Source organism: Sorex araneus, chromosome 7 (assembly GCF_027595985.1).
Source record: "Sorex araneus isolate mSorAra2 chromosome 7, mSorAra2.pri, whole genome shotgun sequence".
NCBI lineage: Eukaryota > Metazoa > Chordata > Mammalia > Eulipotyphla > Soricidae > Sorex > Sorex araneus.
The window spans coordinates 36,346,272-36,365,565 of record NC_073308.1 but is presented as its reverse complement, the minus strand read 5'-3'; the positions used below and the strand labels follow the sequence as shown (position 1 = coordinate 36,365,565).

The window sequence follows — 19,294 nt, the reverse complement described above, 5'->3', positions numbered from 1 at the left end:
GCCCCGACCTCGTGACCCCACACTCGTTGCCCATTTCAGAGAACCTAGAAGAGTCTAGAAGAGCCCTGAGCAGCTGACCGACGACTTCCCCACGGCCCAGGGCTAACACTCTCGCCGCACCGTGTATTCACCGTGTGAACCAAGCGGGGAGGGGTCCTCGCCAGCCTCCCAACACAGTTGGAGGCTGGGGGTCATGGCCCTGGGGCGCTTGCTCTGCCCACGTGGCCGTCCCCAGTGGCCCCCGGCCAGGCTCCTAGCACAGGGGGCCGCCAGGACCGTGTGGGACCCCGGCTGCGTTTCGGGCTGCAACCAGATACAGAGGCAGAGCCGCAGTCCTGCTCGTGCCATCAGCCGGCCCCCTGGCATGGGCCCAGCTTGCCCGTCTGTGCCCGCCCGGCCCAGCCAGCGGCTCCCAGGCGGTGGGGATCCAATCAGGGTGATGCCCGAGGTAGCGGCTCCTCGAGGGACCCTGGAGGTTCCTCCCCCAGAGCTATTCCTGGCCTGGGCGCCTCCCACCACCCCCCGGTCGGCCCCCCAGCCTGGCCTGACCTCACAGCTGGGCGCTGGGGGCGGGGCGGGGTGGCCGCACTATATAAGCGTGGCCCCGGGTATCGCAGGCACCCACGGGCCCCCGCAGCCGCCCAGCCATGACAGGAGAGACCACCCCCGAGGGGCCCGCCTCTGCGGAGGCCGCCACGAAGCCCAGCCCAGAGCCCTCGGCAGAAGGGGCATCTCTGGAGGCCAGCCCGGAGGAGCAGGCGCCCAAGCCCCAGGAGCTGGAGGAGCCGGCACGGGAGCCGGAGACACCCGCCCCCGAGACCCCCGTGGCCCCCGCAGATGCGCAGCCTGCACCTGCCCCCGAGACCCCCTCGGCCCCCACAGACACACAACCGGCACCTGCCCCCGCGGCCCCCCCGCCCCCCGCAGACGTGCAGCCTGCACCCCCGAGTGAAGGTGACGGGGCGGGGGGCAGGTGAGGGGCAGGTCTGCGCAGTGGGGGCGCCGGCCCTGACCCGAGTCTCCGCTGCCTGCCCCAGACGTCCCCAGCGCCCCCCTGCTGCTGGCTGTGGAGGACGTGAGCGACAGCTCCGTGACCGTGAGCTGGGAGCCCCCCGAGACGCTCGGGAGACTGGGGATCCGGGGCTACGTGCTGGAGCTCCGCCGCGAGGGAGGTGAGCCGGGTGGAGCCCGCACACACGGGGCACAGCCGGGCGGGGGGCACGGGTGGAGCTCTGAGGGTGGGGGGCCATCCCAGACAGCAGGAGGCCCCAGGGCTGTGGGGGGAGGGGAGCTGGCCCGGGGCAGGCGATCCCGCTGGCCGGGGCCCCGTTGTCCACCCCCCAAGGGTCAACTTTAGCCTGGACTTAGCCTTTCCCCTTACTTGGCTGTGTGACTTGGCAAAGGTGTCCAACCCTCTCTGGGCCTCTACTGCCGCATCTCTGGTGGCCTGTGCAGGGCCTACTGTGTTGCTTTGGGTGGGTGGCATGGGCGCCACTTCACAGCAAGGTGGGGACGTGGAGGAGGGGAGAGAAAGGTCCGTCCTGGGAGGGAGACTGAGGCCCCAGTGCTGGCTCCTCAGTCGGGGCTGCAGAGGCCGTGTGGGACCAACAGAGCCCCTCTCCCCCCCACCACTCCATGCCCCCAGCCTCCGAGTGGGTCCCCGTGAACGCGCGGCCCATGATGGTGACCCAGCAGACGCTGCGGAACCTGGCCGTGGGGGACGTCTTCTTCCTGCGCGTGGCTGCCGTGAGCTCTGCGGGCGCCGGCCCGCCAGCCGTGCTGGACCAGCCCGTCCGCATCCAGGCCGTCGTTGGTGAGCACCCGCGTCCCGGGTGGGGGACACTGGCCCCTCCCAGCCCCCACTCACACCCCAGCCCCTGCGACCACCATCTTGCCTTAAGGAAGCTCCAGGTTCGGACTGGACGGATAGCACAGTGGGTAGGGCACTTACCTTGTACGTGGTCAACCAGGGTTCAACCCCCGGTGCCCCACCAGGGGGTGATTCCGGAGCACAGAGCCAGGAGTAACGCCTGAGCACTGCTGCAGGTGGCCCCCACCCCACCCCCAAATTTCCAGGTTCTTCTGGAGGTCAAAGAGGCCATTTTCTGAGCACCCCGTTCTTGGCCTCGAGCAAAGCCAGCCCCAGCCCCCTGGCCCTGCCCTGGGGTCTCCGTGCTGGCGGGCCCTCTGCTTCTCCAGCTCAGCCTGTCCTTGGCCTTCACCGGGGGTTCCTGGGACCCCCCATCCCGGCCCCCACCTGGGTAAGGAGGAAGGCTGAGGCTCCGTGGGGCGGCCGGGATGGGGTTTCCCCATCCCAGGAGAGCAGCGCCGTGGGGACCCGGGGGACAGCTGCCGTCCTCCTGCTACGATTTCTATTTGCAGTGTGCAGCCTGCGTGGCCCCCTCCCGCTGCCGCTCAGGTTTCAGTCTGTTAATGGCACTGAGTCATTTGGTCTGAGCCGAGGTCTCTGGGGACAGCCCAGGGCCCCAGGGTGAGGAGAGACACAGGCCAGCAGGTGGCCGAGCCCAGGGACAGACGGTTCCGGGCCGAGTTGGGGCAGGACCCCAGAGATTCTGGGCCCAGTTCTGGGCCAGGCCTCCAGAGAGGGCAATGTTGGACTTCAAGGCAATACGGCGGAAGCCCGAAGCCCAGAGGACTTAGAATCTCAAGTGGTGACCACTGGTCCAGCCCAGCCGAGCCAGAGCGAAGGGCCCGGAGTGTCCTTGAGGCCCCTACCCACGCTCAGAGGGGGCTCTGCCCCTCCCGGTGGCACAGGGACCCTCCAGCTGGTCTTCAACAGGCCACGCCTGTCTCTTGGGTCTAGGGGAGAAGGGACCCCACCCGCCACCGAGGCTGGGGACGCTGACAACAGCCTAGAGGTTCAAACCCCCCTCGACCTGCCTGCCCTCGGCACCCCAGGGAACCCAGCACAGAGACACAGCAGGGACCCCCCAGCCTTGGCATCGCAGGCCCCCGGCCCAGGAGCTGAGCACCCAAGGGCCCACAAAACTCCCCCTAACGAGGGGGAGCGGTTTCCTGGAGAGAAGAGGGGGAGGCGGCCATGAACAGTGGGGAGCAGGGCAGGGGACCCTTCCAGCATGCCTGGCCGCTCAGCTGTCCCTCCCCGGCCACCTGGAGCTGCCAAGCATTCTGGCCCCTGCAGCTGGCCCCGGGGCACGACAGGCCCGCGCCTCGGGCGCCAAGTGCCTGCGTGGCTAATTCTCAGAGACACCGTGTCCCTTCTCCCTGTCCCCTCCCTCCCCGCCTGGCGTGCCCCTGACCAACTGCGGCCACCTGTTTGCTGTGGAAGTGCCCGCCCGCCCGCCTGCCCGGGTCAGGTCTCAGCCCAGGGGCTGCGGTGGCTCTGAGGAATGAATGCCCGGGCTCGGGTGGCACCCCCCCACCCCGGGCCACGGGGCAGCTGGAGGCAGGGCTCAGGAGACCTTCCTGGGGGTCGGGCCCAGAGGAGAGGAACAGGGCGAGGAGAGCAGGGGGCATCTCATTTTGGAAGGGACAGGTCCTTATTCTCCCTCCAGGGGTCTGGGGGCCGAGCACCGGCCATGGGCGGGCAGGGACACGAATGCAGATGCAGTACCCGCTGCCCCACCAGGGGTCACCAGAGAGCCGACAGGCCCATCTGGAGCCTGGGAATGCCTGGGCCGAGGCCAGGTTCCAGCCTGGCAGGGCCGGGACGCCAAGGGAGTGCCCGGGATGCTGACCGGTTCACACCACGGACGCACGGCCCTCCTGGAATCTGCTGGCGCTCAGCTGCCCAGGGACTCCGGGGACCTGCGCCCCTGGTGTGGGGAGAGAGACACCCACCCTAGAGGTCCCCAGGAGACGCCACCCCCTCCCCCACCCGGGGCCCCCAGGAAGTGACCCCCACACCCCGCTGCGCTGACCCCCGACTCTCACTGTCACACAGAGCCCCCCAAGATCCGCGTCCCCCGCCACCTTCGTCAGACCTACATCCGCCGCGTGGGGGAGTCAGTCAACCTGCAAATCCCCTTCCAGGTGGGTGCACCCCGCACACACACCAGGCGGAAACCGGGGTCCCCGCCAACCTCTGGGCCGGCCTCGCCCTCCCTCAGCCCTGCGCGTGCGCATGGGGCGGGTGAGGCGGGCCAGCCCTCGGGATGGGGGTCCAGCAGCTCTGACCTCTGCTGGGCCCAGGGGGGCACCTGCCCTGGCTGGACTCCAGGGTCCCTGCGGGGGCCGGGGGGTGCTGGCCCCTCTGAGACTACCCTGAGGGCTCCTCCATCCCAGGGGAACCCCAAGCCCCAGGCCTCATGGACCCACAATGGCCATGCCCTGGACAGCCAGCGGGTGAACGTGCGTGCGGGGGACCAGGACTCCATCCTCTTCATCCGCTCGGCCCAGCGAGCCGACTCGGGCTGCTACGAGCTCACCGTGCGGCTTGAGGGCCTGGAGGCCAAGGCGGCCATCGACATCCTGGTGATCGGTGCGGGCCTGGCGGGGCTGACCCGGCGGGGCGGGTGGCGGGCAGCCAGCTCGGCCCTCACGGGTGACCCCGCCCCCTGTGCTCTGGGCCTGCAGAGAACCCCGGCCCCCCCAGCAGCATCCGGCTACTGGACGTCTGGGGCTGCAACGCTGCCCTGGAGTGGTCGCCGCCCCAGGACACAGGCAACACGGAGCTCCTGGGCTACACAGTGCAGAAGGCCGACAAGAAGACAGGGGTGAGGCGGGGCGGGGGAGGAAAGGGGCGCAGAAGAGGTGAGGCAGGGCAGGTGAAAGAAGGGGTGAGGTGGGGCATGGAAGAGGTGGGAAGGGAAGAGGTGCAGAAGAGATGAGACAGGGCAGGAAAGGGGTGGGATGGGGGAGGGAAGGGGTGAGGCTGGGAAGGGAAGGGGTGAGGAGGGAAGGGGCAGGAGAGGGAAGAGGGGGGAGAAGGGAGGGGTGAAGGGAGGAAGGGTGGGGAAGGGCAGGAGAGGGAAGAGGTCAGGGAGGGAAGGGGTGAAGCAGGGCAGGGAAGGGGTGGGGGGAGAGGAGAGGGGGAAGGGGCAGGAGAGGGAAGAGGAGAAGGGCTGGAGAGGGCAGGGCCGAGGCAGGGCAGAAATGGTCAGGGTGGCTGGCGGTCACGAAGACCCACTCGGAGCCCAGGACTGAGTTCCAATCTGTTCACCACCAACCGCCGCCCCTGTGGCCTCAGTTTCCCCCCTGAAGACCACAGAGGGGGCTGGCCAGGCTGTGAGGGGCCTTGGAGCTGAGCTCCGGGAAGGCTCCCGCACGCATGCCAGGGGGACGGCGCTGAGGCAGGCACCCAGGGTGGCCAGGCCGGGGCCTCAGGGGCTCCGGGACCAGCTGGCTTTGCAGGCCACGCCCCGGGGACCCCAGAGAGGCCCAGAGCTGGGCTAGGGCCGGCAGGGCGGGCGGGCGAGGCGGGGGCGGGCGCGGGGGTGGCTCAGCAGCCCCCCCCTCCCCCCCCCGCCCCGCCGCAGCAATGGTTCACGGTGCTGGAGCGCTACCACCCCACCACCTGCACCATCTCCAACCTCATCGTGGGCAACTCCTACTCCTTCCGGGTCTTCTCCGAGAACCTGTGCGGCCTCAGCGCCTCGGCCGCGGTCACCAAGGAGCTCGCCCACATCCAGAAGGCAGGTGGGTGCGGGCAGCGCCAGCCCCGCCCACGCAGACGCGCCCTTTCCCGCCGTCCCAGACGCGTGTCCGTGAGGAGGCCCCGGAGGGCCCCGGGCACAAGGGCAGGCCGCCGAGATGCGTGGGAGATAGGGGTGTTGACAGCGTCCACACACTGCGGGCCGCGTGACCCTCTGGCACCAGGTGGGAAATTCCACCCTCCCTGGCCCCCGCCCCCCGCCCCGGCCCAGGCGGCGTGCGTCTGGGGGAGCTCCAGAAGGCACGCTCTCACACCAGCTGGGGCGGCCCAGATTTAGGGGAGATGGTTTTAAAAAAGGAAAGAACGCCGGCAGCCAGGTCTTCGGGGACGAGAGAGATGCGGTGTCCCCGAGGTGCTTGTCTGCAGACCTGCTCCTTGCTCGGGTCCTCGGGCCCCCACCTCTTGAGCCTGTCCCCCGTTTTCTCGCTGTCTCTTTGGGACACCCTGGGGTCCCGTGAGAGTCTCCCAAGAGGGGCCGGGAGGAAGTGGAGGGTGCCTACCTTTGAGACCGGACCCCAACCCCATGCAGCCTGGGGGCCTGGGGCGCCCGCCTGCCACGCACAGGAGAAGCCCACCTGCTGCAGAGACAGCCCCAGTGAACAGAGAAGGCTGCTGCGGGGAGGGGGCGCAGGGATCATGCTTGGTTGTTTTGGGGCGGGGGGGTGCACACCAGGTAGTGCTCAGGGCTTGCTCCTGGCTCTGTACTCAGGAGTACAGAGTACTCCTGGCCCTCCTGGCCAGAATCCCTGGCCCTGGGTGACCCCTCTCTGTGCCTCACCCCTGGGTCTCCTCCCTCCGTCCCCCTCTGGTGGCGCTCAAGGGACCACATGGGATGCCGGGGACGGACCCTGGGTGGGCCGTGTGTAAGGCAGACGCCCTCCCCTCTGGGCGATCGCTCTGGCCCCTGCACTGATGGTCTTAGCAAAGTGGATGAGGAATTGGGAGGCCAGCCCGGGGCCTCACCCCCGCCCCCGCTGTCTCCCCGGGCACAGATATTGTCGCCAAGCCCAAAGGGTTTGTTGAGCGAGACTTCCTAGAGGCCCCCACGTTCACGCAGCCGCTGGCCGACCACACGTCCACGCCCGGCTACAGCACGCAGCTCTTCTGCAGCGTCCGCGCCTCGCCCAAAGTGAGGGGACCCCGCGATGCTCTGGCTGGTGGGGGCAGGCTAGGGCCGAGGGGGTGGGGGTGGGGCGCAAGGACCCCCCCCCCCTCCTCCAGCCCCGGCCCCTCTCTCGGAGCAGCCCAAGATCATCTGGATGAAAAACAAGATGGACCTCCAGGGGGACCCCAAGTACCGCGCAGTGTCGGAGCAGGGGGTCTGTACGCTGGAGATCCGCAAGCCCTGCCCCTTCGACTCGGGGGTCTACACCTGCAAGGCCATTAACGTGCTGGGGGAGGCGTCTGTGGACTGTAGGCTGGAGGTCAAAGGTGAGGCAGGTGCGGGCGGGCAGTGGGAGCGGGAGGGTGGCAGTGAGGACCAGGTGGAATGGGGGCCCTGGTCTCTGCCCCCTGGGTCCCCACCCCTGTCCCTGGCCCTGGGCGACCCCTCTCTGTCCCCGCCCCTGGGTCTCCCTCCTCCGTCCCCCGCCCCTGGGTCCCCACCTGAGCTCTAACTCTCGGTGGCTCTTCCAGCCTCAGCCACTCACTGAAGCAGGAAAAGTGACCGTGGCGAGGAACAAGGTGAAGGTGAGTGTCCCTCGGTGCCTGGCAGGGGTCAGGGGGCATGGGGAGGGCGGTGGGCTCGGGTCTGCTGGGGACCTCAGGGCGACAGAGCGGGCACAGTGGCCTCGTCTGGCTCTGTGCGTCATCCTCAGAAGAGGGGTCCCCGCCACACCGGCCACCCTGAGGCTCTGGGAAAGTGAGGGGGTCCTAGGTCAGCGAGCCCCCCCGACCCTCACCTCTCCGGTCAATTCCAGGGGTCCACGAGGATGCTCTCTGCCAGACCTGGGGGTCGGACCTGTCACCCCCTGCCCAGACTCCAGTTCCTGAGCAGCTGTGATGGTCTCGGCCCCCACCCCCCTAGCCACTGCCCCAACGGCTGGGGCCGGCACGGGTCGGGGGTCTGGTGGCTCCACGTCGGGGCTCCTGGGCGTGACACCCCCAACCCACCCCCAGCACCAAGACTGGGGCGCCCGGCGGGTGGATCCCACTCAAATAAAGGCGTGTGGTGTGACCAGCGGCTCCGAAGTGCGAGAGGGATGGGGAGGCCCAGGACAGGGCGGGGCGGGGGGAGGGTTGTGCGGGGACGGCAGGAGTGGGGGTCCCCGGCAGATGCTGAGGCTCTGGCTCTCTCATCAGGTTTGCAGACACCCCCATCAGGAACCCGCCAGCCCCGCCTCGGCCACGCCCCCGCCCCGCCCCACCCGGCCTGCGCCACCATGACCAGTGTGCGGGGCCCAGCGGGCGTCCCCAGGCCGTATGCTGGCTGGGCTGGCTCTGCAGTGTGGACGCTGGCAGGGTCCGTCCCGAGGTTCAGTCTTTATTCGTCACTGCCCCCTTGCCCCGGGAGCTCGGACACAGGGAAGGAATCAGAATCCAGAGCCGGGGGTTGCTCGTCACATTGGGGAAACCCCCCCCCCCGTATCCCCCCCCCAGCAGGGGCTCCGGGTGTGGCAGGGGCCAGGTGCTCGGAGCAGGCTCTGCCCCAGAGCTCCAGAAGCCCCTGGAAAGTGCTAGATACGGGTAGTAGTGTTGGTGGTGGTGGTGGTGGGGGGGGGTCCAAGGCATCTTCTTGCCTGGAGCCGTGGGAGGGTCTCCCCTCACCTGTCCCTGGGAGTGTCCCCCTTCCTTTCCCTGGCCCACCCCGTCCCTAGGCAGACAGAAGGCTGCAGAGATGGGGGTCGCCTAGGGAAGTGCAGCTCTGGGACACGCGGGGCAAGCATCTGCGCTCACCACTGCCCCCTGGTGGCCACCCACAGCCTGTCTCCCCGCGCCCCCCCTCTCACTCGGGACTGGGGGCCGAGGGGCTCAAGGGCTGGTGCACAATAAAGCAAATGTTGGAAATGACTGTTGGACCCGCTCTTTCTGCTGCTCCCTAACATACCCCCATGTGTCCAGGGGGCGAGGGCGGGCACCACGGGCCTCCCTGGTGGGCAGTCGGGAGGGCGGGGACACGACTGGAGATGCCCAATCCCTGCTTCTCAGCTGCCCAGGCCACTCTCTCCTGCAGGACAGGAGAGGCCACACATCCGTTCCCTCCCGCTCCTCCAGCGGCACGTCCACCTCTCACCGGGCACCACCGAACCACGGCGAGGCCTGGGCTCACCCTGCCAGTCCCCAGGGGCCCCGACAGCCTGGTTCCGGGCACTCGGGCGGGTGGAGGAGGGGCGCCAGCCAGGGGCTCCTCCCTCCAGTGACCACGATCCTCCTTCCCCACGGATGACCCACCGCTGCCAGGACCAAAGTGGGCAGGCGCCCGCCGCTGCCCGGCCAGGGAGGCTCGGGGAGGGGGCACCGGCCGGCCAGCGGGGACGGGCAGACGGGGCCGAGAGGCCCGCATGCGAGCAGCTGGGGCAGGGAGGTGGGGGGGGCTAGTCGTCCGGCCTCTCCTCGGGGTCCTCGTCCACGGGCGGGGCGGGCCGGCAGCGGAAGTGGTCGTTCCAGATCTTGAGGAAGGTGACCCGGAACTTCTGGATGCGGAAGGCGTAGACGATGGGGTTCATGGCCGAGTTGCCGTGCGTGAGGAAGATGGCGATGTAGATGAGGGAGGGCGGCTTGCTGCAGGACGGGCAGAAGAGCGTGATGCAGTTCAGGATGTGCAGGGGCAGCCAGCTGAGGGCGAAGAGGAAGAGGATGAGCGCCAGGGACTTGGCGATCTTCAGCTCCTTCCCGTAGTACTTCTGCGGGTCCCCCGCGGAGGCGCCCACCTTCTTGCTCAGCTGCTTGCGGATCAGGTAGAAGACCTCCAGGTAGATGAGGACCATGAGCAGCAGCGGGGGCAGCACCCAGACGAAAAAGTTGAAGTAGACCATGTACTCCATGCTGATGACCTTCTCGAACTCGCACTCGATCACCGGCTCGCCCTGGCTGCCGTTGGCTGCCCAGGCCCGCTCCACCTCCCGCAGGTTGTTCCAGCCGAACATGGGCGTGAGGCCCACCATGAGGGACAGGATCCAGCAGCCGGCGATGGCCACGGCAGCCCGCCGGGGCGTCACCACGGTCTTGTACCTGTGGGGGAGAGGGCGGAGCGTGAAGTCGATGCCCGGGGGCAGCCCGGGGGCGGGGCTGGTAGTAGGCACCAGTCCCAGTAGGGGGAGGCGGCCTGGTCAGTGAGGGGCGGCGAGTGTCCCTCAGGTCAGGGCCTCCCTCGGCTCCTCTCACGGCTTCAGGGAAGCTGCCGGGCAGGGGGCAGGAAGGCGCTGGCAGAAGGAGGGCCCATCAAACAGATGAGGAAACTGAGGCTCAGAGGAGCCAGGTGACCTTTTCCGTGCTACAGGTGCTTCCGAGCCTGTGCAGACTGATTCGTGCAGCTCCTCAGTCAGGTGACTCGCCAGCCACCCCTCTGCCCAGGCCACAGACACACTCACGGACAGCATCCCAGCATCCCCGTCTTCCTCTCGGCCCCCTGCCCGCCCACCAGGGCCCACCGCTAGCCTCCCCTCCCCTGGCTTCCTCCTGAGGCCTGGCCCCAAGGACCGTTCTAATCAGCAGCCCCAAGCGAACGGGGAATTGTTCTCAGGAGAGGAAGCTGCTGCTCACTGAGCATTTACAAGTGAGGGGCACGTGTACATATGTGTAAGCATGCGTTTACAAGTGAGGGGCATGTGTACATATGTGTAAGCATGCGTTTACAAGTGAGGGGCACGTGTACATATGTGTAAGCATGCGTTTACAAGTGAGGGGCACGTGTACATATGTGTAAGCATATGCGTTTACAAGTGAGGGGCATGTGTACATATGTGTAAGCATGCGTTTACAAGTGAGGGGCATGTGTACATATGTGTAAGCATGCGTTTACAAGTGAGGGGCACGTGTACATATGCGTAAGCATGCGTTTACAAGTGAGGGGCATGTGTACATATGTGTAAGCATGCATTTACAAGTGAGGGGTACATGTACATATGTGTAAGCATGCGTTTACAAGTGAGGGGCATGTGTACATGTGTAAGCATGCCTGTGTGTAATCACGCACAGGTGCGGTGCATGTGTGCACACACATGCTTATGTGCATGCACACCTGTGTGCATGTATGTGTGTGCGTGCAAATGCATGTGTGCTTGTATGTGCCTGTGAGTGTGTTTGCCAGCGAGCTTCGGGTGCTTCCTGCCCCAGGCCCACCTCAGTGCTGGGACCGTGTCAAGGAACGCCTGCTTGCCTGCAGCTAGTATTCGGGATGAAGGAACAGAGAGAGAGAGAGAGAGAGAGAGAGAGAGGGGACAGGCATGGAGCAGCCTGCCCTGGGGAGCAGGCACAGAGCTTCTGTGGCACCCACGGGAGAGGAGAGCATGTGGCTGATGCGGGCAGGCCCGAGGTGACTGTCCCCTCCCCGATCCCCGCGGCGGAGGCTGCCGGCCACCCTCTGCCCGAAGCCCGCGTCTGCCCACACAGCAGTCCAGACGCCCGGCTCCGTGCCCAGGCTGGCACTGCGCAGCTCTGCCCAGTGGTGATTTTCCAGTGCAGCCTCTGAGCCGAGCGCAGGGGGCACCCCGCTCTGCCCGCTGCGGCCTCCAGCCTTTCCTTCATGCCGGTGGTACCTGAAGGCCTGAGGTACCCACTCTGCAGCCCCCAGAGACCAGTTCTCCGCGCGAAGGCTTGGAGGGGTGGGACCCATGCCGCCCCCGCCCCCAACCTGGAAGGCACCAGAGGAGCCTTCGGAACTCCTTTCCACCTCCACTCCAGTGGGAAACCGAGGGCCCAGGGGCACCCCAGACCTGCTGTGTGGTGGTCCCTCTCCGACGCAGGCAGAGAGCCGACCCCTGCCCCAGGCAAAGGGGTGAAGACCAGGGCGTGTGGGCACCCCCACTCCTGCATGCCCACCCTGGAGCTCCCACACCCGGTTCCCCTTGCTGGGACACTGTGCAGTATCTCTGGCCACCTGCCCCCTCTCCCCCCCACCCCGTCCTCGCCCCGCCCCCGCAGCGGACCCCTCCTTGTAGAGCACAAATCCCTGCTCTCCAGTTTGCGTCCCCCTCCACCCACCCCAGGTGCCGCCCGAGCTCACACGGCCGCTTTGTAACACTGGGCTCGACAAAGCGCCATCACACAGGGGCTCGTTCCCGTCTCGGCGTCCGCGGTCGGCCGGTTCACGGCCTCTCTCCCGTGCCCCCGCCCCACTACACCCGTGCGGAAGGGCAGAGCCACGCTGGTGTGAATCACAGTGGCCATCCCCAGGCCTGTCCAGGTCCCCCTCTGCGGGCAGTGCCCGGGACACCCTGGGCGGTGAGGGAGGCACAGAGCCCCCCGCCCCCCTCTCTGAGGTTGGGAATCCCACACCAGAACCGGGTCGCTTGCCCGGTTCTCCAGACTCCTGGGGGCGAGAGGTAGGCTCTGCCCTGCCCACGGCTGTTAGAGAAGATGGGTGGAGCCCTGGGGCTCTGTCCACCTGAGGACAGGTGGGGGGTGCCCCCCACCCGACCTGGACAACCACGAGGAGCCAGGGGGAGAGGGGGGAGGAAGCAGCTCGGAGCTAGGGGGAGCCCGAGCCCCCTCCCCCTCTGCAGGCAGCCCGGGCTGACCTTCCAGGGACCCTGCGCGTCAGGTCCCAGGAGCCCCGTGGTCGAGGTTATCGGCCCCGTCTGTTGTTCTTGCTATTTTCTCCGAGATGGGAAAGGGCTGGACGCAGGACCCGGTGGGGGGGGGCTCCAGGTTCTCACAGGCAGGGCGTCCCCTGGGCCCAGAGGTCACCCACCTCTCCCTGCACGTGGAAGAGTACAGGCCCGACCACGTGGGCTTGCGTGTAGCCCTTAGCACGTGCCTGGCTGTCCATACGGGACGGGGCATGTTGACCATCTCTCGGCACCCCCCGGCTGGGCCAGGAGTCGGCAGGGCTGCACTCAGGAGTGCAAACGGGGGGGGGGAGCCACAGAATGGAGGCACCATGTGGGGTCCTGAGCAGAGCCCCCCAGCACGCCTGAGCCCACCCTCTGGGGGACAAGGGCCCTAGTGCCGGCCGCCTCCCAAAGCTGGGTGCCTGGGGAGGGAGGAGGAGCTTGGGGGTACGCACGTACCGGCTACGGCCCCAACCCGACCAGGCAGAGTGGACAGAAGTCACTCGGCAGGGGACAGTGTCCACAATCCAGCATCTAGACGGGGCCGGACGCTTCTGGGGAGAGCAGGGGGGGTTCTGGGAAGTCCAGGGAGGAGGGTCTGGGAACACCCCGTAAGCCATCGCGGCGGCAAGAGCTCTGGGCCCAGGAGATGGCTGCGGCCTGCAGGAACCCGGGGGTGAATCCTGCCCACAGGGCCCCCGAGCAGTGCCGGGAACGGCCCCAAACAGTGACAAGGACGAGGACCATGAAAAAAAGTCACATTTTCTGCTGCTGCTCACACTGAGAGTGTCAGAGCCCGAGAGGTGAGGACACCGGCCCCTCGGCCAGCAGGAGGCAGAGGCCACTGCAGGGAGCACCACTCTGGGACGCTGGGCGCAGGGCAGTGGGGAGCCCGGGGAGGGGGGGCCTGGCCCCTTTGCCAGTACCTCTGGTCTGCACGGTTTGGGGGACACTGCCCCCGCCCCTCGCTTCTGCCCGGTCTCTCGCCACCACCAGGCCTGTCCCCACACCCCTGCCAGGCTGCTGGGAGCACTGGACCCCTCCCACCCTGGCCCTGGCATTCCCGCCCATCCCAGGAAGATCTCTGCATGGCCCGTCAGAGACTCCCGCAGACACAGCCCCAGCCTCGGGCCACAGACACAGCCTGACTCTCCCACACGCGTTCATGCTCTGCCTGGGGATGTGACTCACACTGCCAGATGTCACCCCTCTGGCCGAGCTGTGTCCGGGCGCCTCTGCCGCCTTGGACCCAGGACAGAGCTGGCCCGTGACGTGTTGACTTAGCAAACACACGTGACAGTGGATCCGTGAGTCCCAACCCGCCCGATTGCCAATCACCGGCGGTTTACTCGGGGATAAGTAAAATGATTCCACGAGAAAAAAAAATGATGCATTGGTCATTTACGGTCGATCGAGGACCTACTGAGGCAGGGAACCAGCGAGCAGGATTCACTGCCAAGTGCTCCGTTAGAGATGAGGAGAGAGGCAGGACTGGCGGGCCCAGGCCAGGGCCCGGGTGAGAGACCGTGTCCGGTTTGGTTCAGTGCTGGTTGCTGCGGGCTCACTGCCGACCCGCATCGCCTGGTCCCTGGCCACTGCCTCACTCTGGCGACAGCATGCACCGCTGAGGACACACACAGGAGCAAGCGCACCAGGCCGCCAGCCCGTCTCCGGCCCCGCTAGCCCAGCCCCAGAGAGGCCAGCAGGGGCGGCCTAGAGCGGCCACATCTCCAGCTGGCCTGTCCAAGCCAGAATGGCCCCCTTGCTCCTTGGCCTGGTGAATGGGCCCCTTTCAGGGGTGAGATCACTTCCCCGGGGCCCCTGCTGCCTGCCGCCAGCCCCCCGGGGCTCGGGGAGGGCCTCTTCCTGGGCAGCGCTGGAGCCCGCCTGCTTTTTCAGCTGACTCCCAGGACGTGAACAATGAAGAAGCGCCTGAACCGAAGCAGCTCAGGATGCCGCCAGGGCACGCAAAGACGGAAGGAGACGCAGCTGCCAGAGGAGCGGGAAGGGAAGGACGTGGGAGAATGGCCCGGGCTGACGAGTGCCAGCGGGACAGCTCTGCAGCGTGCGGCCGGGCCCGGCCTCACCCCTCCTCCTCCCGCTCAGCGTCCCCAGGCGGGCACTGAGCCTGTGCCGCAGCCTCCGGCTCCTAGAGGCTGTGGGGAGAGAAGCCAGGCTACTTCCAACGCCGCGTCTGTCACAGACGGTGCCAGGCGGGTGGCGGCGAGTCATCCTCTCCCCCCGACACTCTGGTCCCAGCACCCGCCCCAGCAGGCCGGAACCCTGGAACCCACCCGCGGCTGCCTTCCTGCACCCCAGGGCCAGCCTGCTGTCCTCATCAGCCCCCGCAGCTGGTTCTGGTGCTGAAGGGTCTCTGGGCCGCAGCCCCGGCACGAGTCCTGACTTCCCCATCCCTGCTCAGCGAGCCTTGAGCAGGCAGGAGCCAGCATAGGGCTCACAGCCAAGGAGCACCCAGGCCAGGAGCAGCAGAGAGAGAGAGAGAGAGAGAGAGAGAGGGAGAGAGAGAGAGAGAGAGAGAGAGAGAGAGAGAGAGAGAGAGAGAGAGAGAGAGAGAGAGAGAGAGAGAGAGCCGTGATTACAGCAACAATGACAAAGGGAAGGAAAACTCAAAACAAATAAATACATGGTGGGAAAACACAGTTGACTCAGGCGTTTTGGGGTTTGTTTAGGTTTTTTTTCTGGGTTTCGAGGGAGGGGCACACCTGGTATTGCTCTGGGGCTACTCCCGGCTCTGCGCTCAGGAATTACTTCTGTCAAGCTTGGGAGACCATATGGGATGCCGGGGATGGGACCCAGGTCATCACGTGCAAGGCAAGCGCCCTCCCCACTGTACTGACACTCCAACCCCCAAACACACGGGCTCAGAAGATGAGAACCTGCGAAGGGGCTGGGTAGGGTTAAAGGCATTGCTCCCTGAAGGTGTGTAGGTGGGCGTGGGGGTCCCCGAGCCGCCGCCTTCCCTGGGCTTTGGAGAAGAGCGTGTAGGGAGTGTATTGAGTCCTGCCCCCTGCTTCCTGCCTCCCTTCTTATCAACGACCTCAACCACGTGTAACTGGAAACTTGGATCTTGGGACCAGGGAAGTGAGGCTTTCAGACTATTAAACTGCTTCCTGTAGAGAATTTCTTCCTCCCAAAGGAGCGTAGGAAACCAGATACAATCAAAAGCATTGGATACACTCCAGGGGCCAAAGATCTCACAAGAGCGTGCCCAGGGGAGTCTGGATGGGGCTGAGGGGGGACGGGGGGTGGGGGGCGGGCTCCAGGTCTGCACCCCATCCATCCATCCATCCATCCTGCTTCAGCCCTACCACATCCTCCTACCCCCTAGAGACAGGGGGTCCACCCCGCCCCCTCTGGAGACTGGTGTCCCCACTCACACCCAGGGTCCCGGCTACGGGCCCTGGCTGTCTGTGGGTGCCAGAGAGGGCAGGCGGCCTCTCCACTGCACACGGAGCCGCTCTGAGAGCCCTGGGCTTGGAAGGAGAACCCAGCCACTCGCCCACGATCACTCCACATCTCGGGGGGCCAGACAGGGGGTCGCCGTGAGACTTGGAAGTGATCCTTTTGGGAACAGCCTCCCAGCCCCCCCACCCATGGCCCCCATCTTGGGTCTCGGATGAGCCCCTGAAACAAAGCTTCTTCCCCAGATGCCAGGGAACTCTGCCGACGGGGAGACCTGCCCCTGACTGAACAAAGGGGCCCCGACCGTGACAGGCAAGCCGCAGAGCTAAGCCACACGAGGCCGGGATGCACGTGCCCTCCCGGCCCCCAGCCCCTCAGCCTGGCCAAGCCGGGTCTGGATCTGCAGCTCCGGAAGGGCTGCGGGGGGTAGGGGGAGCACACTGTCACTGCACTGCCCGCAGTCCCCACCCCCCTTATTTTTTTTTTTTAGCTTTTTGGGTCACAACCGGCCAGGCACAGGGGTTACTCCTGGCTCTCTACTCAGGAATTCCTCCTGGTGGTGCTCGAGGGACCCTATGGGATGCTGGGACTCGAACCTGGGTCGGCCGTGTGCAAGGCCAACGCCCTACCTGCTACTGCTCCAGCCCCAGTCCCCACCCTTGATGTCCCCCAAGACGGGGAGTGGGGGTGGGAGCAGTGCCCCGGGACTCACCGAGATTTCGGACACTGCAGCCTCCTCCACCCCCTAGCAGGGCGCCCACTCTCAGGCTTCAGGGCCGGCTACTGCGCCCCACTGGCACCGAGGGGCGCCCCCCGTGGAGCCTGAGCAGGACGCCCGGGGCAGGGCCCAGCCCTCCCCCCAGCACCCGTGTCCAGTGGGCCCTGAGGCTCTCCTCGCTCCGGCTCAGGTGGGACAGCAAAGCCATCATCCTTCGTGCCCGCGGGGTTAATGGCCCATGAGAGCAGCACGGGGACTGGCCCGGCGGTGATGGCAGCGCAGAAGGTCAAATTCCTCGCCCGCTCAGGTGGAAAGGCCTGATGTCACGGGTGAGGGGCCGCCTGAGCACGGGCCACAGGCCTCTGCCGTCTCGAAGGCGGACACCTGGAGGGCCCACAGGGTGCTGGCCGGGCCTCCCTGATCCTGAGAGCACCCGAGACTGCCCTGCCGGCCCCTGAGCGGGATCTCCCGCGCTCTGCCAACGAGGGGCGCCGTGTCCTTGTGGGAGTGTGGGAATGAGGCTGTTGTCCAGGCTCCGTCGGCAGGCCAGGGTTCCCTGGGTCTGGCCCGGGTCCAAGGAGCAAGCAGGGCTGACAGCACACGGAGCGCGCCCCAGGGGCACAGACCAGGCCCCTCGAGACCCAGGAGGGAGAGGACGGTCCTCCGAGGGCCGCGCTCTGCCCAGTGCCCGCGAAAGTCCACAGTCATACCACCCTGAAGGCGTCCGACCTCGGAAGCTAAGCAGGGTCGGGCCGGGTTAGTACTCGGATGGGAGACCGGTGCCCTCAAGGGGCAGAGCAAGGGCACTGGGAGAGAAACCGATCCTTGTGTGAGGGAGTGAGCGAGCGAGTGAACGAGCTGCACAGAGGGGTCGGGGCCGAGCCCAGACTCGGGGGTGAGTGAGGTCAGTGACCTCCCATGAGACCGACCTGACCCTATCACCAAAGCCAAACCCCGGCGCCCCAGCTGAGCCTGTCAGGAGTGACCCCTGAGCACAGAGCCCTGAGCATGCCGGGTGTGGCCCAAGGTGCCCCTTCCTCCAAAGAAACAAACAAAAACCACCACCACCAAAAAAAAAAAAAAATTAGAAAAACAGAGTTCAAACGCCAGGTAACAGCTTGTGGCCTTGAGCAAGTAACAGTTGCCGCCTGACCCGGTCCCGGCCCGAAGGATGGGACTCTCCAGGCAGGATCCCGTGACCGGGAGGCAGGAGCACAGGCTAATCTCGGCTCTCGGTGGGCCGGGGCCGTCGCTATCGCCACCCGGGAGGACGCCCGAGTCTCCAGGGCGAGAGGCTACACCCCCGCTCGCAGATAGGGAGCAGCAGGATGACAGGGCGCTGATGCGAGGCTTGCCGGCTTCCCCCCCCCGCCCCCGCCCCCGCCCCCACCCCCGCCCCCGCCGGGCGCAAGGGGACGGTCCCATCTGACAGAGTGTGCCCGGCCAGCCAAGCCCAGAGAGGTGAGGGAGTGGAGACCCTGAGGCCCACCAGCTCCCTGCTGCCCCCCTCAGTGCATCTCCCTGAGGGCCTGTTTCTGGGCAGGGCCTGTAATCCAGTCCGAGGGGCGCCCGGGGCTACCCAGGGAAGCCGGAACTGGATCACGGGCTCCCAGGATCCTTCTAGACCTTCCAGGAAGGCCAGCACACGAGTGCAAGGATGCTTCTGGCCTTGGGTTCCCTCCGTCCCCTCCAGAACTCCTTCCGGAGCTGTGTGGGACACAGGGAACAGGGAGAGAGGTTCCCCCCGCCCCCGACTCGGGCACCTCTGCTTGGGTTCTAGCCTCACCTCAACTCTCATGCGCCCAAGATCCTCCCCAGGGTTCGAGTCCAGCCAAGCACTTCCTTGCTCTCGGCCTGCAAGAAGCTGGCCCTGAGATCTCGGCCGGGGGGGGGGGGGCGGAGGGGGGGCAGGCCAGCGCCCACCCTAACAAAGCCCTGACTGCCCACCGCTGCCACCATGCCTCCGGCCAGGCTGCCCAGTTACATATTCTGGACTTACTGGAGAGTGTGGCCGCCCATGGGGCCACGTGACGTCCCCAAACTGTACATCACTGACATGCCGTAGAGCACAGCAGATTGGGCAGGACGCCACGAAGAACCCAACCAATCTCAACTAACCCAAACCCAACAGAACAGGCTTCGTTTGCCACGACAGCCACGGAAACCCTCCGCCAGGGGCTGACTGTCCCCACGGTGGGATCCGACCGTTTCCCTCCATTGATCCATTAGCCACTGAGTGGTAACAAGGGATATAAAACAAAGGACCGGGGGCAGGCCAGAGGGTGGCTGGGAAGTGGGGACGAGGGAGGAGTGCAGGTCACAGTGGTGGCGCGACTGGGGTGGGAATGTCATCGAAGGCCCGAGACAAACGTCACAGACATTGCAAACTACAGTGTTTACAAAGTAAAATGAAGGGTCGGGACTTAAATAAGTGGGGGGTCAGAAAAAAATCTGGCCCTAAGACCCCCGGTCCGGCCCTCCTCCCCATCCCACACAGGGGTTTCCGGGGGGGCCCCGCACCCAGGAAGAAAGCAGCTGTTTCCTCCTGCGTCTGGTGCCCCCGTCCCTGCCTCCGTGGCCACAGCTGCCCCATGGGCCCCCTTGTGGGGCCAGAGCACAGCAGTAGCGTGGGAACCTTGACCCCTGCCCCCGTGCCTGCCCCAGGTTTCTGTTCTTTTACCCAGGTGCCGGGGGCTGGGTACAAGTTTCTATTTTCCTCCTCAATCCTGAACTGCAAGCTCCCCGAGGGGCAGGGGGAGTGGCTAGTTCCATGTTAGGGGGACGGTCCCCCTAGCACACATCAGAGGC

The 19,294-nt window shown here is 66.5% G+C and overlaps 2 protein-coding genes across 5 annotated transcripts in view; one reads left to right on the top strand and one right to left on the bottom strand.

The window, feature by feature from the left end:
• The first annotated feature begins 647 nt into the window (after nucleotides 1-647).
• On the top strand, nucleotides 648-7,637 carry MYBPH (myosin binding protein H). Its single transcript, XM_055144219.1, has 11 exons — nucleotides 648-954; nucleotides 1,038-1,172; nucleotides 1,646-1,813; nucleotides 3,926-4,014; nucleotides 4,267-4,462; nucleotides 4,558-4,697; nucleotides 5,460-5,619; nucleotides 6,628-6,764; nucleotides 6,880-7,119; nucleotides 7,271-7,324; nucleotides 7,614-7,637. The coding sequence occupies exons 1-11, from the start codon at nucleotides 648-650 to the stop codon at nucleotides 7,635-7,637; spliced, it is 1,650 nt and encodes a 549-aa protein (XP_055000194.1).
• A 464-nt stretch (nucleotides 7,638-8,101) lies between these two features.
• Nucleotides 8,102-19,294, bottom strand: part of ADORA1 (adenosine A1 receptor) — a 35,164-nt gene continuing 23,971 nt past the window's right edge. For 3 of the 4 annotated variants that reach the window (XM_055144661.1, XM_055144662.1, XM_055144660.1), the window contains 2 exons: nucleotides 9,505-9,805; nucleotides 8,102-9,409 (listed from right to left, as the gene is read on the bottom strand). In XM_055144661.1, coding sequence (XP_055000636.1) covers nucleotides 8,900-9,409; nucleotides 9,505-9,805 — 811 coding nt within the window. In that variant the 3' untranslated portion in view covers nucleotides 8,102-8,899. Of the gene's footprint in view, nucleotides 9,806-19,294 lie in introns of all 4 variants that reach the window. The other variant, XM_055144663.1, reaches the window with a different exon arrangement.

Excerpts from the sequence above, each read along its gene's own strand:
- MYBPH (XM_055144219.1), top strand. The coding sequence starts at position 648 with ATGACAGGAGAGACCACCCCCGAGGGGCCCGCCTCTGCGGAGGCCGCC. Across the intron at positions 955-1,037 it reads GCCTGCACCCCCGAGTGAAG|ACGTCCCCAGCGCCCCCCTG; the intron begins GTGACGGGGCGG and ends TGCCTGCCCCAG. Across the intron at positions 4,463-4,557 it reads CATCGACATCCTGGTGATCG|AGAACCCCGGCCCCCCCAGC; the intron begins GTGCGGGCCTGG and ends CTGGGCCTGCAG.